This window comes from Notamacropus eugenii, chromosome 1 (assembly GCF_028372415.1).
Source record: "Notamacropus eugenii isolate mMacEug1 chromosome 1, mMacEug1.pri_v2, whole genome shotgun sequence".
NCBI classification, from domain to species: domain Eukaryota; kingdom Metazoa; phylum Chordata; class Mammalia; order Diprotodontia; family Macropodidae; genus Notamacropus; species Notamacropus eugenii.
This window is the reverse complement of record NC_092872.1, coordinates 206,579,891-206,600,205: the sequence shown is the minus strand read 5'-3', so window position 1 is coordinate 206,600,205 and position 20,315 is coordinate 206,579,891. Positions and strand designations below refer to the sequence as shown.

General features: G+C 37.5%; 1 protein-coding gene across 4 annotated transcripts in view; it reads right to left on the bottom strand.

Annotated features, from left to right (window-relative positions):
• Positions 1 to 1,303: 1,303 nt before the first annotated feature.
• The window catches only part of KIF20B (kinesin family member 20B), a 101,700-nt gene continuing 82,688 nt past the window's right edge, over positions 1,304 to 20,315 (bottom strand). For 3 of the 4 annotated variants that reach the window (XM_072625006.1, XM_072625023.1, XM_072625032.1), the window contains 6 exons: positions 19,291 to 19,452; positions 12,075 to 12,275; positions 11,443 to 11,538; positions 9,781 to 9,934; positions 6,234 to 6,376; positions 1,304 to 1,563 (listed from right to left, as the gene is read on the bottom strand). In XM_072625006.1, coding sequence (XP_072481107.1) covers positions 1,486 to 1,563; positions 6,234 to 6,376; positions 9,781 to 9,934; positions 11,443 to 11,538; positions 12,075 to 12,275; positions 19,291 to 19,452 — 834 coding nt within the window. In that variant the 3' untranslated portion in view covers positions 1,304 to 1,485. The remainder of the gene's footprint in view (positions 1,564 to 6,233; positions 6,377 to 9,780; positions 9,935 to 11,442; positions 11,539 to 12,074; positions 12,276 to 19,290; positions 19,453 to 20,315) is intronic. The other variant, XM_072625015.1, reaches the window with a different exon arrangement.

Genomic DNA, 20,315 nt, shown 5'->3' with positions numbered 1-20,315 from the left:
ACTTTCAGTTGTTGAGGAACAGGAGCTGATGAAGCAAAACTCATGTTTCTTAACATCCATATTCTTCCAGTGGTGTTGTACATGTGAAAACACGATTCTCTAAGAAACTGAAGTTGGAGATCATTTAACTCGCAATGGAGAGGTATGAATAAGCTATACTGTTTTACAAATAAGGACTGAAAAACAGAATGGCCTAATAGATGTATCGAAAAAAACTAGTTAGTCAAGTAGGCAGAGCAGGATATAATTGGTAGGCAACCTGCATGCTCAGTTGCCATCAAGAAAATATGATAAAGACCCCAGCACAACGGGGACAGCGTATGAAAAAAAGTTATGGAAGGATATGGAAACGTTACACAGGATTAGCAGGTGTGGATCTGTTTGGAATAGATTTCAGTGGAGGAAAATGTTCTATCAGTAAGAACCCTGATCCATCAGCACAGTCTGAAAACGCTGTTTATTACTTCAACCTTTGTGCAAGTTTGCACATGATCAATTTTTGTAAATGTAAGTGACGCTAGACTATTTAGACAGGCAGGATACATGATGAGGCTGAGGGATGCTGTGATGCTCGATATCTGGAGGAAAAGGAGCATTTCAGTGTTTTTTTCTCTTTGTCCATATGCATGGAACAGACAGGCATGGATAACTTGTGATCTGCATTGATGGAAAGAACTTCCAAATTGAAAAGATCACAGATCTGTGAATATTTGGTTAATATTTTTTAATCTTTTCCCTTTCTAGCCCAGAGAGATATTGTATATAGCCAGAGAGTTCCTTTCCCATGTACCAAAGCCCAAGTAAAACAAGTCAGGAGGTTGTATCATGCTTAATACTTTCCATTAACTTCAGATCTTCATATTCAGTCCTCTGGAAGAAAATTCATATACACAAAAAGGCTACTTTTCCAAGCCTCAATATTCACAAAATGAATAGTTGTTGAAAAGAAGCAGCTAGGTGGTGCAGTGGATAGAATACCAGTGCAGGAGTCAGGAGGACCTGAGTTCAAATCTCACTTCAGACACTTGACACTCACTAGCTGTATGACTTTGGGCAAGTCACTTAACCCCAATTGCCTCATCCTGGGTCATCTCCAGTCATCCTGATGAATATCTGGTCACTAGATTCAGATGGCTCTGGAGGAGAAGTGAAGCTGGTGATCTGCACAGTCCTCCCTCACTCAAAACAAAGCCAAGTACAAGTCATGTCATTATTTCTCTGATGGCGTGGTCTTCTTCAGCAATGAACGACGAACAAGAACACACACACACACACACACACACACACACACACACACACAGAGTTCTTGATAAATTTTTCTTTAATGAATTACAAGTATAAAGCATGTATATAAAAACATGAATATATACAGAGAGAATTAAGGTATCATAATATATATAAACCTTCTTTTTAAAAAATAAAGCCAGGGCATAAATTACACTGATTAAGAATGAGAGGTCCATTAAAATATTCTCCAAATCTAACTCATTTGGCTGTTCTAGTCCGGAGTCTTCGCTTGAGAATCTGATGATCGCTTTCCTTTTCTTTTTGATCCATAAAAATCTGAAATGAAGTTATTTCACATGTTTAAGATCTAGATCACTTTTAGAGGATGAATGATGGTCACAAATTACTATTTATACTTATATGATTATGAACTTAAAAGTAGTAACACAGGCATAAATAACTGCCATTTGTTTTGATATCCTGACTAAGCACCTCATTTAAAATTATGGAAAAACAATTTTCATAGAAATAAAACAATTCTTTACTCCCTAAGCAAAAGCACCTAATAATCCATACATTAAAGTGTGGAAATGTTACTCAAAAAGAATTATTTAATTATGCCAAGCTTCACAGAAGCACAGAAATAGCAAAATCCTAAGTAGTCGAATAAACGTGAAGAAACAGCTTTGTAGTGAATCTAGCTGATCAAGTCAAAGAGAAGTTTATACTTGTGAGATCTATGACTCAAGGAGTGGGAAATGAGATTCAAACAGGGAAGGAAGAAATAGACTATGAGTCCCAGGACAGCTACTACTAGATCTGCTTAACTAACTAGCCCAGTGCTTTCAGTACCTCTCCACTACTTCTCCATTTTATGTTGTGTGACTCTGGACAAAGCAGTTCTCCCTCTGGGCTTCATAGTCTCCTCTCAGCAAAATGATGGGGGTTGACTAGATTATCATTAAGGGGTTGGTTTGTTTGGGCATTTTCTCCTCCAACTCTAAAATTCTATTATTCTAATAAGCAAGGGATTATGGAAGGGAAACTGATCAACATACAAGTATATTTCAAAATAACTGAGCAACTCCTACTCCCCCCACTCCTCCCCTCCGCTCTGCTACCTCCAATTTCTTTCCTTTGGCAGCCTACTACCCTTGCTAACAGATCTTTCAAAATGTTTATAGATTATTTCCCGCTCAGTTCTCTTTTATAATTGCATTTCCATTCAACTTTCCCTGCTTGTTCAACCAAGCAAATGTACATGTGAAAAATCAGGACTTTTCTTACAGTCATCTATAATTCAATTTCATAGAAAAAGAGAAAAGACTGGATGCTAATTTGAAAAGATTTTTTTTTTTTTTGCAGCTATTCATTTATGTCCTAACAGTATCACAGAAATTCAGAGTTGAAAGGATTCCCAGAAGACATTCTGGTCCAACCTAGACTTAAAACAAGATCTGCACTACAATATCCATCTCCAAAGTAGTGGTCCAGTCTGTTTCAGCATCAAGTGAGAGAAAATACGTCCACCTTCTAAGACCATCTGATACAATTTTGGAGAATTTTCATTGTTAGGAAGTTTTTACTTACATTAAGCCTTAATTTACCTCTCTGAATCAGAGCAAATCTAGCAACTCTTTCACATGATAGATAGCCCTTTAAATACTTGGAAACAGTTGCCTTATTTCCCCTAAAATCTTTTCTATTTTAAGCTAAACTTCCCCTCTTCTTTTTTCTCTCTTGATGCCTCCCTAGACTATTGTGAAGTGGATTTTTTGATCCAAGTTTAAAACTGCATTTAGCCCTTAATAGTTATTTAATAATTACCTCTTATTAGCCTATTAAATTTCATCTTATTCAATTTGGTCCAATAAGTTAGTTCGTAACTTTTTGGATACCAACTCTATCATCTAGTTTGTTAGCAACCTCTTCTGGCTTTGTGTCATCTGAAAATCTTATGAGTACTCTCTCTATGGCAGGGATTCTTAATTTTTGTCTCCTACACCAGGTAAACTATGGCCCACAGGGCAAATCCAGTCTGCCACCTGTTTTTGTACTGCCCAAGAGTTAAAAATGGTTGCTACATTTTAAAATAAAATTTTATTATATTTGAAAATGTAAAAATTATCTTAGCTCATGGGCTGTATAGAAGTCTGCTAGCCAGATGTACTCCTTGGGCTACAGCTAGCTAACCTGTGCCCTGTAGCTATGCTCTATGATGTCTAGCCAGGTAGAGTTTAGCTAGGAAGTTTTCTCTCCCTGCCACACCACCTCTCCATTTCCTTTCCAAATCCCTTTCTGATTATATTCACCTCATGTCTTACAAACATCATCTTGCTAGCCTTTGTTATATCTTTGTTAAGACATTCCTTGCTTGTCTGTCACATATGTACATATATGTGTACATGTGTGTATATATGTGTATATACACACAAGCACACACGTTTTTCAAAAACCTGAAAAACAAAGAGTAGCAAACATTTGGAACTGTCTGACCTTCTTGTTGTAGCTGCTGTTGCCATCACTAAGTGCTCCCTCTGTGTGGATATTCAACCAGTTCTAAATTCACCTCTTCCCTTCCCCCCTCTTCTCCCTTTGTCCATATGGGATACCATGCCCTGACCTGCGGGTCCTATGCCCAAAGGAATATAAATTTTGATGGCTGAAACCTAGCGAGGTATCTTGGGGTTTAGTGGCTAGATTTCCTTATTCAAGACCATGCCTTAAACACAATTCACTCTGGCTCTCATTGACTGGCCATCAACAGGTCCCAGCCCAAGTCTCACTGGGTCACTGTTTAGGCTCTGATGGTTCAGAATGCGTGTAAATTAGCAATTCTCTCTGTTTTGGCCAGAAACCCTGGGGTTTTCTCCTTTCAGAATGATTGATTTCTTTTTTTTTTTCTTTTTTTTTTTTTTTTTGATTAGGTCAAAAGGGCCATTCTTTGGCTCTTTTCTTATGCAGCCTTAATCACTGAATGGGCCTGGCCTCAATCAAAGCAAGAACTAGAAAAGACCTTAGCTTGAAAAGGTCAAAGTCTCCCACTGCATGGAAGACCATCTTCAGTTGCCCTGATCCATATCTTGCCACTGGCGCAGATGACTACAGAGGAGAGAGCGAGGCTGGTGACTTTGTACAGTGCTCCCCCATTTAAATCCAATTCACTTGCAAGTCATGGTATCACCTTCCCGATGTCATGGTCCTCTTCAAGAACAAAGTACAAACAACCACAAATTCACCTAAACACACTGCTGTCTAGCCCATATATCAACATCTTTTCAACAAAAATAGCATTAGAAACTATTGAACGTTTTGCCAAAATATAAACTATTTACACAGAAGCATTCCCCTAATTTTCTAGACTCATATAATTGTCAAAATAGGATACAAGGTTAATCTGGCATGATCTGTTTTTGAGGTCATGCTAGCTAACTCTTTGTGATCTTAACTTTCTTTCCTAAAAGCATAAGGTATCCCTTTCACGCATTCCAGAATTTACACATTGGTATTGAAATTGATAATGTTTAATATAAAATTTTGGAATAATCTCTTTGTTCTCTCTGAAGTAAACTCAGAGAGTGCCTCTTCCTATGTCAGCAAAAGCCAGCCAAGGCCAACTCTACACTCCTTAAGGAGACCTTTAACCTAAGACACTATATCTTGAATAATGAGACTTTCCTTTGTATCTTATTATCTATAGATACATACTATGTTATGAATAATGGGACTTTCCTTTGTATCTTATTATTTATAGACATATACTATGTTATGGCATATTAATGGTAAAGAAAAATAGACATCTTAGGTCGTAATTTCTATTGAACATTGTTTACCCTTTCCTATGTCAGTTATCTGTTTAGGGCAGGAAGCCTCCCACTTACTAGTGGTGGAATTTCTTTCCTTATCACAGAGACATATGCTTACCCAGCCTGAAATCCCAAGGCCTGACCGACATTGCTTTGTTAATTGTCCTGTCTTACTGAATTTATGATTTGTTCAACTAGGAGAGTTCCTTTCTCACAGCAAAATGTATATAAGCCAGAAGATTTCTGCACTGGGTAGCCAGAACATTTCTGGCTCCATAATGCATTATGTTTCCGTTGTCTTTAATAGGGAATTGATTAATTAATTAATTAAATCATAAAATGTATGCATTTAGCCTGTTGCCTTTCTTTAACCAAGTTTTCAGGTCAACAAAATCAAGTTTACTGGACACTCCCTTCCCTGTTGTGAAAATTGGGTCCTCCAGTCCTCTGTGACATCTCCCCTTCTCCACAACTTTCAAGATCACTAGCAAGCTAGTAACAAATGTTTAATAAGCACTTGGTGATTGACTGATTGATGACTTAAAGTGGCTGCAATTCAATCCTGCAGTTCTTACAGTGACTTCAGATGTAATTCATCTGGGCCTGGTGAGCAGAATTCATCAATGACAGTATCAAATCCCTATTAGCCTTTAGTTAGCCGTATTAATTCTGTCCTTTCTAGTTTAAAAATCCTTCTCTTTCGAAAAAGGACAGAAGCAAAATAACCAGTGAGCAAATGTCCTCTCCAGCCACAGTGACCTTTCTGTCCCATCTTTGATTCTCTTTTCCACCACATGGCTTAAAAATCCTTTATTATCCGTGGATTTCCTCTTCAGGAAATCAACATGAGCTTTAATACTCCTGACACTTACTGGACCATTCCAGCCTTCTGTTTTCATTCTCCAGTGACTGGGGATTACCCAGGCAAGTAAATTACTAACTGAAAACACTGTGGCAGTAATAGCAAAAGCCAGCAGTTGCTTTAAAAAATTAAAATGAAGGTGGCTTTCATGTACATAATTATATCTTTTACAAATAGAGAATTAACATGTCTGAAGCAGAAAATATAAATGTACTCCTACAGATGCATGAAAAGCATTTGTTTCTAACACATATGTTCAGGACAGAAATTCACACTAATATTTGGAACATTAACATGTCCCTGACTGTCAAAACCCAAACACAGGAAGTTTTACTTACCACTTGGCCAGCAATATCTAAAGGACTGGAAATCTCACTGGTATATAATTTCCGTTTGGCTCGCTTTGGTCGGGTTCCATTTCCTTTACCTGTCTCAGCAACAGCAGGCTTTGAAGGGCTCATTTTTTCCATCAGCTTCTTTGCTAGAAAGTGAAGTTTGCTTTCTTAAAATGTGTCTAACAAAACCATTTACATTATTAGGGGAAAATGCACATGCCAGGGACAGTTCTCCTGAAAAGAGAGTGGATTCCTTGAAAAAGGTACCAGAGGTAAGGGCTCTTGAAATGGCACTTTGGGAAAAGAAGGGAAATAAAGACTTCCAATAATACTCTTCTCAACAGACTTGACTAATCCTTAATAAGTTCCTGCCATGTGTGTATGCGTGTGTGTGTGTAAAGATTTAGGAGTTACCATCAAAGGGATGTGTGTGTATATATATGTGTATATATGTATGTACATATGTGTGTATATCTATCTATAATAGATAGATACATGCACATACATGTAATATGTATGTATATAGCACTGTGCCAGGACCTAAGAAATACAGACAGAAACAAATACTCCTTACCTTGAAGGAGTTTATGTTTTATAAAGTAGTTTCAGGAAAAAGAGAGCATTAACAACCAGGAGGTTAAAAAAAAAAAAAAAGTGAACTTTGAAGGAAGCTAGAAATTGGAAGGGGGGTGTGTGTAATGAGGAAGCAATGCATCCCAGGCACAGGGACAGGCACAAAGGTAGGAGATGGAATATTGCATTTGGGGTATAGCCGGGAGATAGAGTACATAAAAAGACAACAGTATGAAATAAAACTTTAACTATAAGCCTGATCCTTTTGTGGAGGCAAAGAATAGCGTCTATCAACTGTTAAATGGCTGAACACATTATGGCACATGAACATGTGGAATAGTTGCTCACTGTTCATTTTTCAAAGAGGACCAACGACATCACAGGTGATGTCTTAACTTGCTAGTAAACTGAATTTAAGTGAATCAGAGTTGCACAAAGTCATCAGTCTCACTCTCTCTTTCTGAGTCATCAAAGTCCAATGGTAGGACAAAAATCAAAATAACTGGCGATGGACCAGGATGCAATAGATGACCTTGGCATCTCTGATATCTGACCAGGCTCTAAGCAGTGCCTGCCTCCATTGCCTTAATGGCCATTGAAGCAAATTATTCTCGTATGTCCATTTTGTCAGAAGAAGTGTGAGGCATCCCCCTAATTCACTGACGAGCTTAAGGCATATCAGTTACTCTCAGTCTGGTTTATCCCATCTGCCAAGATGGTTTTACCAGGATGTGGCCACTACACATGCTACAGTTTCTTGAAGTCACAGGTAAGAGTGGAGTGAATCAGGTGGACACCAAAGGTGGATGAGCAGCCCTGAAAAGGGCTAGGCAAGTTCTCACACTAAAGGGGCTAGTTCTCCTTGAACACCCCATACACCCATGGAATACTGTGGGGATGAAAGAAATGATGGAGGGAATAGGTACAGAAAAGCCTGAGAAGACTCATACGAACTGATGCAGAGTGAAATCAGCAGACAAGAGAGAACAATTTGTACAGTAACAATACTTGAAAGACAAACAACTTTGATCAAGCAATAAGCAACTACGATTTCAGAGAACAGATGACAAATCATGGCACCTACCTCCTGACAGAAGCAATCGACTCAGAGTGGAGACCAAGACATATTTTTTTAGATAAAGCCAAAGCCAGAATTGTTTTGTTTGACTCTATGTTTGGTACAAGAGTTTTACTTCTGTCTCTCCGATGGGAAGGATACACAGGAGGAGAAAGAAATGGGAGGAAATTAAGTTTAAAGAGTTAAAAGCAAGCAAATATCAGGGGGAGGGGGTTGAATTTTATCCTAAAGGTGATAAGAAGCTACTAATGATTTTTAAACAGAAAAATAACACGATCAGACCTATATCTTAGGAATGTTAATTTGGCAGCCATGTGAAGGTAGATCATATTAAAACACAACTAGAAAGGTGTCTAATTAGGACACCAATATAAGAGTTGAAGTAAGAAGTGTTGAGGGTCCTGTACTTGAGAGATGACCATATGACAGGAGACAAAGGAATGGACGTGAAGGTAAAATCACCAAGACTGAGCAATGAATTAGACATAGGTGGCAGAAAAGAGGAGATAACTAGAATCAGTGATTGTAAGGATGTGCGTTGTCATGAACAGAAACAGGCAAGATTTGAGGAACAATGGATTGTGGGGAAAGAAAATTGTTTTGAACCTGATAAATCTATGTTGCCAATAAGACATTCAAGTGAAGATGTTCAACAGTCATGATGTAGGACTGAAATTCAAGAAAGAGATTAAGGGTAAACATATGACCCTCTTGAGTTTATGACATGGAGTGACATAAATGTTTCTTGAATTGAATGTAAAGATTTAGGAGTCACCATCAAAGGGATAACCTCTAAAGCCATGAGAAAAAGATGAGATCACCAAAGGACAGAAATGTACAGAGATTAGAGGACCCAGGACAGAACTTAAGAGACATTCATATTTAGGGGTAGGAATGGTCAAAGATTCAGCAAATCCCAATACTGGAGTTTGGCAAAGTATGAGCAGTACAAGGACAAAGGATTCAAGGACTAAGGACAGTATATAGTTGAAATAGTCAACTATAAAGTCAAGCCTCTTAAGGGAGAACAGCAAAGCCAGGGCAAGGGTGATAGATAGATCGAAATAGGGACAGAATAAAAATCACAGAGAAAACAGAGAATAACTTTAAGAAGGTGAGGCAGCAGAAGATAAAAAAAAAATAGGATATGATGATCAGAGAGGAATTTCAGAACACCAGCTCAAGTACGTAGCAGAAAGATGGATGATGGCAAGACTAAGAGTATGGTCATTCATACAGGTGGCTGACATGGAGTGAAGATGTAGGCTATGGTATCTGAGAATCAAAGGTGAGGCCTAGGTGTTTCAGGGGATATCAACATACATACTAAAGTCCCCACATATTAGGTAGAGGTTGGGGTGGAAAGAAAAACAATAGGTCAACTTCTGAACTCTTAGATAAATGAAGATAAATTACCTAGATGCCTGCAAATGACTGTGATAAGAATATGGCATGATGAGATAAAGTGAACCTCAAATAAGGAGAGTTTGACAAATGGCAGTGAAAGAGGGATGGGTCTAGAAGTGTCAAAGAGGAGCATGGATTAATTAATCCTTGTTGGTGAAGTGTGCATATTCCTCTTCCTGGCCTAGTGTGCTCAGGAGTCACAAGAGAAGAAGCAGCCAATACTGCAGAAGGTCGCCAGGGTGCAGTGTGTTCCAGAAGGTTGTTTCTACTAACTTTTCTGCTGATGGGTTTTCCATTCAACCTTCTTCACTTAATCAGTGGGCATGTGTGGCATTAGAGACTGTTAGAACTTTACCAGAAAAAATTAAGAGCAAGAGATTTAACTAGGATCATACCAAAAAAAAAAAAAAAAAGAATACATGAGATTTTCTTCAGGGGTAAAGGGAGGGAAATTTTACTAGATCATATACATTTAACTAATTTTCTACAGACCTTTTGAGTGAAGAATTGTTGGTGAATGTTGCAAGAAATCCCCAAACTTTTGTAATGTTCCATCTTTTTTCTTAGTGGATGACTTTGTGCTGAGAGTAGGCACCTGATTCCGCAAAGAATAATTTGCTTTTCTAGATGATAGGGTACTGGAAACCTGGTGGGCATACAAACATTTTATTTTTCAACAATTTATAAAAAGGTGGATAAGTACTAGGAATAAAATGACTTTAGCTTTGCTTCATGTCTTTACTATTCTATATAGCAAAACTTTTTTTTATAATCTACCAATTGTTATATTTGAAAATTAAGGTAAGTTGAGACATAATGGTCCAACTGTGAGTAATTTATTTGTTAGGTTAGCAGTAACCAATAAATTGAGTCTATGATTTCTCAAAAAACAAAGACCCCAAGGTAGGGTTTACTAGCCATCATACAGGTTGGGGAAGTACAAGAGAACAAAGAACAGAGTTGGGCAAGTAGGAAATATAATGTGTTTGGTTACAGGGTAGATGGCATCATCTACCCTGAGGTGGGAACAATATAACTGGGTACATTAAGGAAAGTGGGCCAGCACCCACTTGGGGCTGTTGTTAAGGAATACTTGACAGATTTTTCAACAATTTATAAAAAAGTAGAGAAATACTGGGAATTAAATTACTTCAACTTTACTTCATTTCTTTACTATTATAGATAGCAAAACTTTTTTTACTTATTCCATTGATTGATTATGAGACTATCTGCATCCTGAAGATGTTGCTAGTGGTCCAGGGACAGCTCCTAGGAGGGTTTGTTAGGGAGATGAGGCCCTCTTTAAATTGTACAATGACAGGTAAGGACAGACAATATACGTTGTGGAAACATACCAAATCAACTCATAGACCTTTAAAGATAACAAACAGATGTCCTGGAATTTTCCCAGGGGCTAAAAGTATGGTGGGTAACAGTTTTTTCCATTAATTATACCCTTAAACTAACTCAAAAGGAAAACTGAATTCTTGAGCTCAACTCAAGGCCACAGAGAGGTGGCTTTAGGCAGATGCAGACTCAGTTATAAAAATCAATATAGCACAAAATCAATTATATTGTAGAATCAATATAGTAGAAATCAATATAGTAGAAACTCGAGGTAACATTAATTTTGATCTTTTCACAATGAAGATAAATTACCATTTATCCCAGTCATGGGCAATTATGCTCTCTATGGAGGCAGAGCCAAGGAAAGGAAATTAAATGCAGATGGTGCATAGGCCAAAGAGGAAGAAGGAAAAACTTCAGTGACTAACTTACTAGAGGACTTTGACTAATCAGATGCCACCAGACAAGACTAGTAGAGAGCCTATACAGGGATTTAAGTGGGAGACTGAGTTGGTGAAGGTAGGGAGTAACATAAGGGTGGCAAGAGTTGACACATTAAGTACCAGTGCAGTCAAGTTGGATATGACAAGGTATTCTAATCTCTGTTACACACTGATCAAGTCTGCTGTACCTAAAGCATTTCACATAGAGCTTAAAGGTTAATGTTGTACTTCTTAATAAATTAATATGATTGGGATTTAAAATAATAACTGGTGACACTTCACTATGATTTAAAATTTTTGCAAATAAAATTCAAACTAATGACCACTATTGGGGGAATGAAAAAAACAAAAACAAAAAACAAACCTTCTGTTCCTCTTTGACAGAACTGCAACCATCTGAGCCTGGCAATTTAGTTCTGGGTGTGGTAACATTTTTCTTATTTTCATACTTTACAAAGTTCTGGGAAAAAAATTACAATATTGGTCTATTGATAATGTATATTTTCCTCCACTGACTTCTTTAAAATCTTAAAAAAAGCCCATGTTGCTACTTAAAGACATTAACTTCAAAGTCATAAACATAGTATAAAATACAAAATCTAAGTCTGCTATACAGGAAACAATTTGAAAAAAACTAACTTTCTTTTTGAAGTCATTCTTCAGCGAATATAATAGCTATCTCACTCCATCCCCACCCCCAATAATTCTGCACTTAAATGCTGTATACCTCTAATTGTCTAAAATAGCTGCAAACTAGAGATACCCCTGCTAGGCACACACCCCAAAGAGACGATAGACAAAAAGTTCTCAAATACAGTAAAATACTTATGACAGCACTTTTCATGGTAACAAAGAAGAAAGTAAATTCCCTGAAGAATAGCTAAATAAAACGTGATTCTAGAGACTTTAAATACAGCCAGTCCTAAAAAATTCTGGAGAAGGTAAAACATGATAAATAAATGTTTCTGGAAACTGACTTGTCAGGGAAGGATTTACCTCTTCCATTTCACTACTTTTCCTCTTCCTTGGCTTGGATATCTTAACTGTCACTGGCATGGAACTACCAGGATGCTTCACTGACATCTTGTTGGGCTGCAGAGGTGTAAACTGGATCTCTAATTCTGACTTTGGAAACCGAGTGGTATGTTCATTTTCTGTAGATACTTCAGAAGAATCAAGGACTACAACTGAACCATCCTAGAGTTGAAATGGAAAGCAAAATAAAAGGACAATTTTACAATGTGATGGATTCATAACTAAATTATACTGGATCACAGTGGCTTTTCCTTCTTGTGATTATCAAGATATGAACCCTATAGACAAAGCTAAACTTAAATGTTAAAAGTGTACTGCCATGGAAGCAGTACAATTCAATCAGACAAACATAAATAAAGTACTATGGGTAAAATAAAGATTTGTTAAAAAAATTTTTTAAAAGCATGTGAACAAAACACTATTGTAAGTGTTTCTGTATAACTTGTAGTGCAGCAAGAATGGCATATACACAGATAATTGTAATACACAATATGTATAATAAATAATGAGAGGTAGAAACAAAGCATTACTGAAGCTTGTCAATTTCACTTCACACCCTCTCTAATATATACCCCTTCTCCCCTCTGACACTGCTACCCCTCTAGTGCAGGCCCTCATCTCACATCTGGACTATACTGTAATAGCTGCTAGGTCTCTTCCCACTCCAATCCATCTTCCATTCAGCCACTATAGTGATTTTCCTAAAGCACAGGTCTGATCACAGCAAACCCCTACCATACTCCTATTCAAATTCCAACAGCTCCCTCTTGCCTCCCAGAGAAAATACAAAAGGCTGTCTTTAGCATTCAAAGCCTTTCATAACCTAGGCTCCTCCTCTCTTTCCAGTCTTATACCTCACTCCCCAATACACATTCTTCAACACAGTGACACTGGGCTTCTGGCAGTTCCACAAACAAGACACTCCATCTCTTGGCTCTGGGAATTTTCTCTGACTGTGCACACTGAGAATGCTCTCCTTCCTCAATCCTGCCTTACAGACTTCTCTGGCTTCTGTTAAGTCCCAATTAAAATCCCACCTTTTACTGGAAGCCTTCCCCTATCCCTCTTAATTCTAGTGCCTTCCCTCTATTGATTTCCTATTTGTTCTATTATATTAATAATCAAATATAAAATTAGGATTAAAGCTTTATAGCCCCTGTAAGTCAGTCGGTCAGTCTCTGAAAGACAGTGGTGATAGATGAAATTGCCCAAATGCTCTGGGAACATGCTCCTTAATTTTGGGCAGGAACTCACCCAAGTAAAAGACCTTACTTCTAGTTAGAGAATAAACAGAATCTAATCTAGGTAAATCTTAGCCCTAAAGCATTAAGCTTAGGCCCTTGTACCCCTCCATTACAGTTTAGGGAGACCCAGCTCATGAAGGAGAAAACCAACCAGAGTGGTCTGGGTAGAGATGTATTCCTTTGTCCAGACTGCTGGAGGCAAAATCCTATCAGAAACTTGAGTTTGGCTGGTGAAGCAACTTGTACCAGGATAAAGGCAGTGGAAACAGAGAAGAGGGGGAAGACAAAACAAATAATGCAAAGGTAAAATAAAAAGAACGTAACTGACTAGAAATGAGAGGAAACATAAAAAAAGAAATGACTCAAGAATCTGAACATGGGGTTTAGGATTTACACAGGCTTTCTCCTGTCTCAGTGGAACTGAGTAATCATGACTGTTTGGCAGAGCAAAGAAAGATAACAGAGGAGGGGGAAGGTGGGAATTTTGCTAATACTGCAATGGATACCTGATGACAGTGTCTATTCCCTTCCCCCATGAGCTAGTATTCTTCAATATACTGCTAGGAAAATGGCTAGAATAAAAGATGGGTTATTTTCCATGAGCTGAAGGGCTCCCCCCTACCTCCCACCTACCACTGAAAAGAATAAAAAAGAAAATCCTACAGTAGACATGCTGATTCGAGCAAAACTAATTCTAACACTGAATTGCCTACTTATTCTGTCACCAAAAGTAAGAAGAGAACCCAAATTAAGAAGTTTCCCTCACCTGAACATGACTATGTACATTTTAAATCCCATGTGTTTATACAGATGGTACTGAGACTGGTTTAGATTTCCTTAACAACTTTATATTTATTTTTTACCTATTGATATGCTATACACATATGCTGTTTCCCAACAGAATGCAAAGACTAGGGACTGGTGTGTTTGTGATCTCCAGCACACTAGTGCAGTGTCTGATACATAGTAGGCATTTAAATAAATGCTGGTTGATTGAGCTTCTCTACCTAATGATTTAAAAAAAGAAACCTTTATTTAGTTATTAAGAGAAAACCTTCTACTTCATAATCGTTTTCTATTCTACTAGAAAATAGAAGAGTTGGGTAGCCCTGGTGTGGATCCCAAGCTCCAAGCTCCTGAATAACAATTGTACATGGTAGGCAATGAATAAATGCTTGCTCAGTGAAATGTACTTTGGGTAGTCCATAGGTAGATAAGTCTAAAATATTAACATACAAATCCATCACCCTGGCTCCTATCTTTTGGTGTCTTACTAAAAACCAGGATGTTTTTATTTACAATCATTTACCATTTTTGTAAATATGATTCTAAACATTAAACTTAGTCTTTAAAGACTTATTTAATTTTATCATAAGGTTATTAGTGTTGACAAAATTATGACTCAGACAACACTTTCCAAGTCTGGTTTGTACGGCTCTTCTAATAATGAATATAAATACATGTTTTCCATTTAAGATTTTTGTAACTGCAAGTGCCATCCTCACGCTGTGAATACAAACAAATTGATATCACTTGCTAGAAAACATACGAACACATTGATATCACTCACCAAACATCTAAACATAACAATATTAATAAATTGAGGCCTTTTCTCTCTAATATTAGAATGCTGTTGGAGTTTTCCTTTCATCTCTATCTGGGTCAGCATTCCCAAAGGGTAGAATTCTAAGGAAACCATCTAACTGCTTAAAGCAAAGGCTTTATTATCCATTACCCAAAAAAAACATGCCTCAAGGTCTCTGTAGTAGTAAAATTATTTAGAGACAATAACTGTTTAGAGTTCAGTTCCTAATGATGGTTTTAGTCTACTTACCTATGCAATCTGCTGCCCTTTTCAATTTTGCTTTTTTCCCCAGAGAAGATCTATCCATTTCCAAAATCATATTAATGAAGCAGTGTTTGGTAGCATGCCAGTTCCTAAAGATAACAGAATTCTACCTCCTAAGTAGTGCCCTTCTATCATTTGTTGCTCATCCCACCTAGACAATCAAATCCCTAGGAACAAGACCACTGAAACACTACTGAGATGTCTCAAAAATGGGACCTTTTTTTCTAATAGGGGAAACCTTGTGAGTCATGCTGGATGCTACAGCTTCTCCCAATCTCCCAAGATTTTGATAATTGGCACTCTTCCCTCTCCCAACTAAGTAATCTGAGACCCAGGAAGCTGGCAGAAAACAACTTTTAGGGCTGCTACTATGGTGCTGCAACCTTCCCTTAACTGGACATCTGATGAGTTTCCAGCCTTAGCCCTTTCCCTAATCACTAATGGATACAGTTTAAGGCAAAGACCTGGTGAATATTTCTTCCCCTTTCTAATTCTCCCAAGACCTCTATGGACTGCAAGTACTATCTTCCAATAAACCTCAATAGAACAGGTAAGTTCTGTACTTAGGGCCTTTTTCTTCTCTCCATAGATGTTGTCTTTAGTGTATCATAAAATTACTGATTTAGAAAGCAATTGTAGTTAAATATGGGAAGTAATATGGATAAAGGAATCTAATCAGTTTCCCTTTACAATTATTTCCTGTGAAACCGAAAAGTAATCCTAAATCTTCTAGTGAAAGAAAAAGGACACTAAGTGGTCGCATCCAAACAATTCTCTTGGTTGATCTGCTGGGAGCACTAGGAGCCCAAAAGTCAAAATTAGTAGCTAGAGTAGAAGAGAAGTATGGAAGAAGAGAACAGTCCTTCCTTTCCCCTCATCACATTGTTTAATATTTCTGCTCACCTACAGTTCTTAGCACTGAGGATCTATGGTCAACCTTTCCTGAAAATATTAAATATGGTCAACCATGTACAATTACAATATAAAATTCTAATAAGCAGCATGGTCAAAGTACCCCTGAAGAAAGCTCCAGTCTTTAAACATTTTCCTAGGTTATGGATCCTTTATGCCTACAGCAAGTCTCCTCTTTGCGATAACAGGAAAACATCTGGTTGGGAGAGGACATATAACAAGTTCTTCCACTTTTTAAAGAACTGGAGATCTATAGAAACAGAGGACTGTATGTACTGGAAGATTTGGTTATTGAGGGGTTTGACTTTACTTAATTGTTTTTTTCTGCTAAAAGAAAAAGTTCCATTTAGATGGAGAAGGGGGGCATATCAAGAAATGGCACAAAAGGTTCAAACAAAACTACGAAAAAATTAGGTGGCAAACAGGATCATTCCAGGCAGAATTAAATATGACTTTTGCTAGTCAAGAGGGCCCTCTAAACAAATGCAAATAGCTCAACTAAACCAGAAAACTACCTTTAAAGTCACACCAGTAATGACCAACAAATTAAATGAAATTACAGTAAGTAACTTCCACCACCAAACAACTGCACAAAAGGTCAAACTTACAAAGCAATAGGAAACTGGTCAGGTAAATAAATGGCAGCCTCTCAGCCTTACTATAAATAGGGCAGAGACACTCTTTCTCTGAAGACATCAACAGCAGAAGCCTACTCCAAGAAGTCCCCAAGATTATGAGGAACCCAAAGTAGAGGAATCAGAAGAGGTAGCAACCAGTACAGTATGCCTGCGGGTGTAGCAGATCCTTGATCAGAATCCACAGGCCCAAGTTCTTAGCATTCAGTCTTAAAACACAGAAAGAAATCCCTGAAGATCCAGCACCCAAAATTCAAAGATCCAGAGGGCCCTTAACCCCAGTAAATGGAGGTCAGCGAAGGAACTCAGATGATCCAGGTTGAGACTGAGGACTCTCCACCCCAAAGTACAAGTACAGAAGCCAAGCTTTGGCACAAAGTCCCAGTTCAGGAACTAAGGTTAGTGAGATGAAGAAGCAAACTGCTATAAAGAATTATAACAGATCTGGAGATGTCAAAAAATCCAAACTGGAAGGAGAGAGTTACTGCAACAAAAGCAAGCAGAAACTCAAAGGAAAAAAATGAATTTCCATGAGAACGACATGGATACCAAGAAGAAATGAAGCAAAAGACGGAAAATAGTCTGCTACAAGAACAAGGGATATGGAAAGCAGGCCAAGGAGAGATGATTTAAGAATCACTGAACTCCCTGGAAACTGGGATTAAAAAGAAAAAAAGCCCACACATTATGTTTCAAGAAATCATAAAAGAGAACTTCCCATTATGTATTAGAATCAAAAAGCAAACCACTTAGTGAAAGAAATACCAAAAAGAAAGTCCCAGCAAAGACAAAGCCAAAATTTAGAGCTCCCAAGTTCAGAAAAAAAAAAATATCACAAGCAACCAGAAAGAAAGAATTCAAGAGCCAAGGGATCAGAGTCAGGAGCATATTTGGTTAGCTGTTTTTAGTGTATACAAATCTGTCTTCCCCTGTACTGTCAAAGTTGAGGAGGCCTGATTCCGATCGGTTATGCAATTGGAATACTTTGCTTATTAACAAATCAATATGCTTAGAAGTTCCACCCTTTGTTTCGTCAGTTATTTCATCTGTCATGCATCACAGTAGAAACATATCAAACTAAAGAGAGAAACATGAGTGAATAGGGGAGGAATGGTAAAGAGGAAGGACAATACCAGGGAGGAAATAGTCACAAATAAACTAAAAACCCTTCCTGATCCTGAAGAAGGAACATTAACAGGACAAGAAAAAAAAGGAAAGAACTCAGAGGAAAGAGGGGTTTCTATCAATTGAGAAATAGCTAAATTTCAGTATGTGAATGTAAAGGACTATTACTGCATCATAAGAAATGATGAAACAGATTCTTCAGTGAATTCTGGGAAGCAGGAGCAGGTGTACAGTTAATACAATGTCAGCTACACTGCAAAGCAAAACAATTTTAAAGGACAACTTTGCAGAGGAACTACAAGGAAGAACATCACCCCCATTCTGATGGAGAGATAATGGACTTAAGGTGTGGAAGGAGACGTGCATTTTTCAATGTAGCTACCATATGGATTTATTTTGTTATGCTGTTTGTTACAAGTTTGGTGGTTGTTTTGTAAATCCTGTTTCTGGTTGGGGGAAGGGCTGAAGGAGAGGGGTAATGACAAGTGAAAGAAAGAGAAGAAAAAAGAGGAAGTCCTTTGAAAAGTGCAGAGTATATAGGGTAGTTCAGAGGGAAGCACAGGAAAGTGGGAGTTTTGAAGGTGGTGAGTTCAGTTATTAAGTACTTCTTTTAAAAAGTGCTATAGAATAGTTTCACTTTTATATACAACCCTCTTTTTGTGATCTATGTTGTATGTAGAAATGGTATTTTGGCACCTGCGAAATTCAGAATTTTAAAAAACAACTTAAAAAAAGAATTAAATATGACTTATCTTTTCCCTAAGAATGCATAAAGACAGTAAGCTGGGATGAATCTCCATTGAGAATTTCTAAAATTACTGCTGCCCTAGAAGTAAGCCAATGGCATTCTACTCTCCAATTTCAGCTCTCAATGTCTGACATTCAACCTAATCCAAAAGGTAAAAAAGAGAAAGGGGGGAAGAACAGAGAAGACTCTGCATTCTCTACGAAGAGTACTTAATTTATCTCCTCCCTCCAAAAAAGTAACAAGTGTACTCTAGTTCATACAATAATTGTGTCAGGGAAAATTCTGTTAATCTTTTTTTAAATAAATAATTCAGATTTCCAGTGGCTACTGGAGATTCTTATTTAATGGAACAATGAAGGAAGTTGATTTGTAATGTTAAGGATACTGTAAATAATCACCTGAAAACTAAAATGTTGTGTAAATCTACATCTCCATATATCAGGTTTGCTTTACCGATATAAGCTCATGCTTTTTGGGACAAGTTAATGATAAGTTTTGCACATATCTATAAGAATAGTTTAATATCTTATCAAATGATTAAATATTCTCTCAATAGAAAATAAACTAGACATTGATCAAATTAAGTTTTAAAGTATAATTTTTGCAAGTGTGTGCCATTGATGATAATGTCATCAAATTCATTAGCTGTAGAACAACGACCTACCTCTGTTTCAGCCACAGAGAGCTCATCACTTGGGCGGGACATTGTTGAGATCTCCCTCTTGACTGCGTCAGAACTGGGAGGAAGAGTATTTCCACATTCGTCACTATTGGATGGAAGAGCATTTCCAGACTTGCTGCTATCCAGATTTTGCTTATCCTTTTCCTTAAAGCAGAAGATTAACAAGAGTTAAGAAACTTATATTTTAAATAACTCTGATAAAGAATATAAACCCCACTGGTTGGTACAAATTGTAAACTAGATTAAAATATGCAGATGAAGCATTCATCTTCCTCCAGCCCTTAAATGACTCATAGCTACCATTCTCCTAGTCCTCTGTATCATCTTGAATTTTAAGTCCTGTAAGCTCTACTTTTATGATGCCTCACATTCTTTCTTTTCCCATTCTGTTTCACTTCATGTTGCATGAGCCTAGGGCCTTATTAATTCATATCTGGATGACAGCAATCATCTCCTAATTCATTTTTGTTCTATGATCTTTCTTGCATGCTCTGCTTCCATGTACCCTGAGTTTCACTCTGTTCCTCCATGTAAACAATCAACTGATATCCTCAACATCAGATACTGAAGAACACAGCACCCACATAATGAAAAAACTATAACTCTTGGAAGTCACTCTGTATCATTACTTTTCAGAGTATACCACACACACACACACACACACACACACACACACACACACACACACACACACACACACTTTAACTTTAAAAAAGTTAGGAGATGAAATGTTTATTCAGTCAAACATATTGTATATTGTGAAGATAAAGTTTCAAAGCCATATGCTATTAACTCTCCAGTTGATGGAAAATGAAAATATTATGAAAACATATTGCTGTACTCACAAAAATATAAAAAGAGCTTTCTCTCAAGAGTAGCAGGAAAATCTAAAATCTCATCATGGTACAGAATGGTTCTCACCTCATCCTACTTGCTGGCCTTTCTTGTAGTCTCCCACAGGCATTCAAAAAGGGCTCATGACCTTCCAGGTGACTCCATTTCCCACA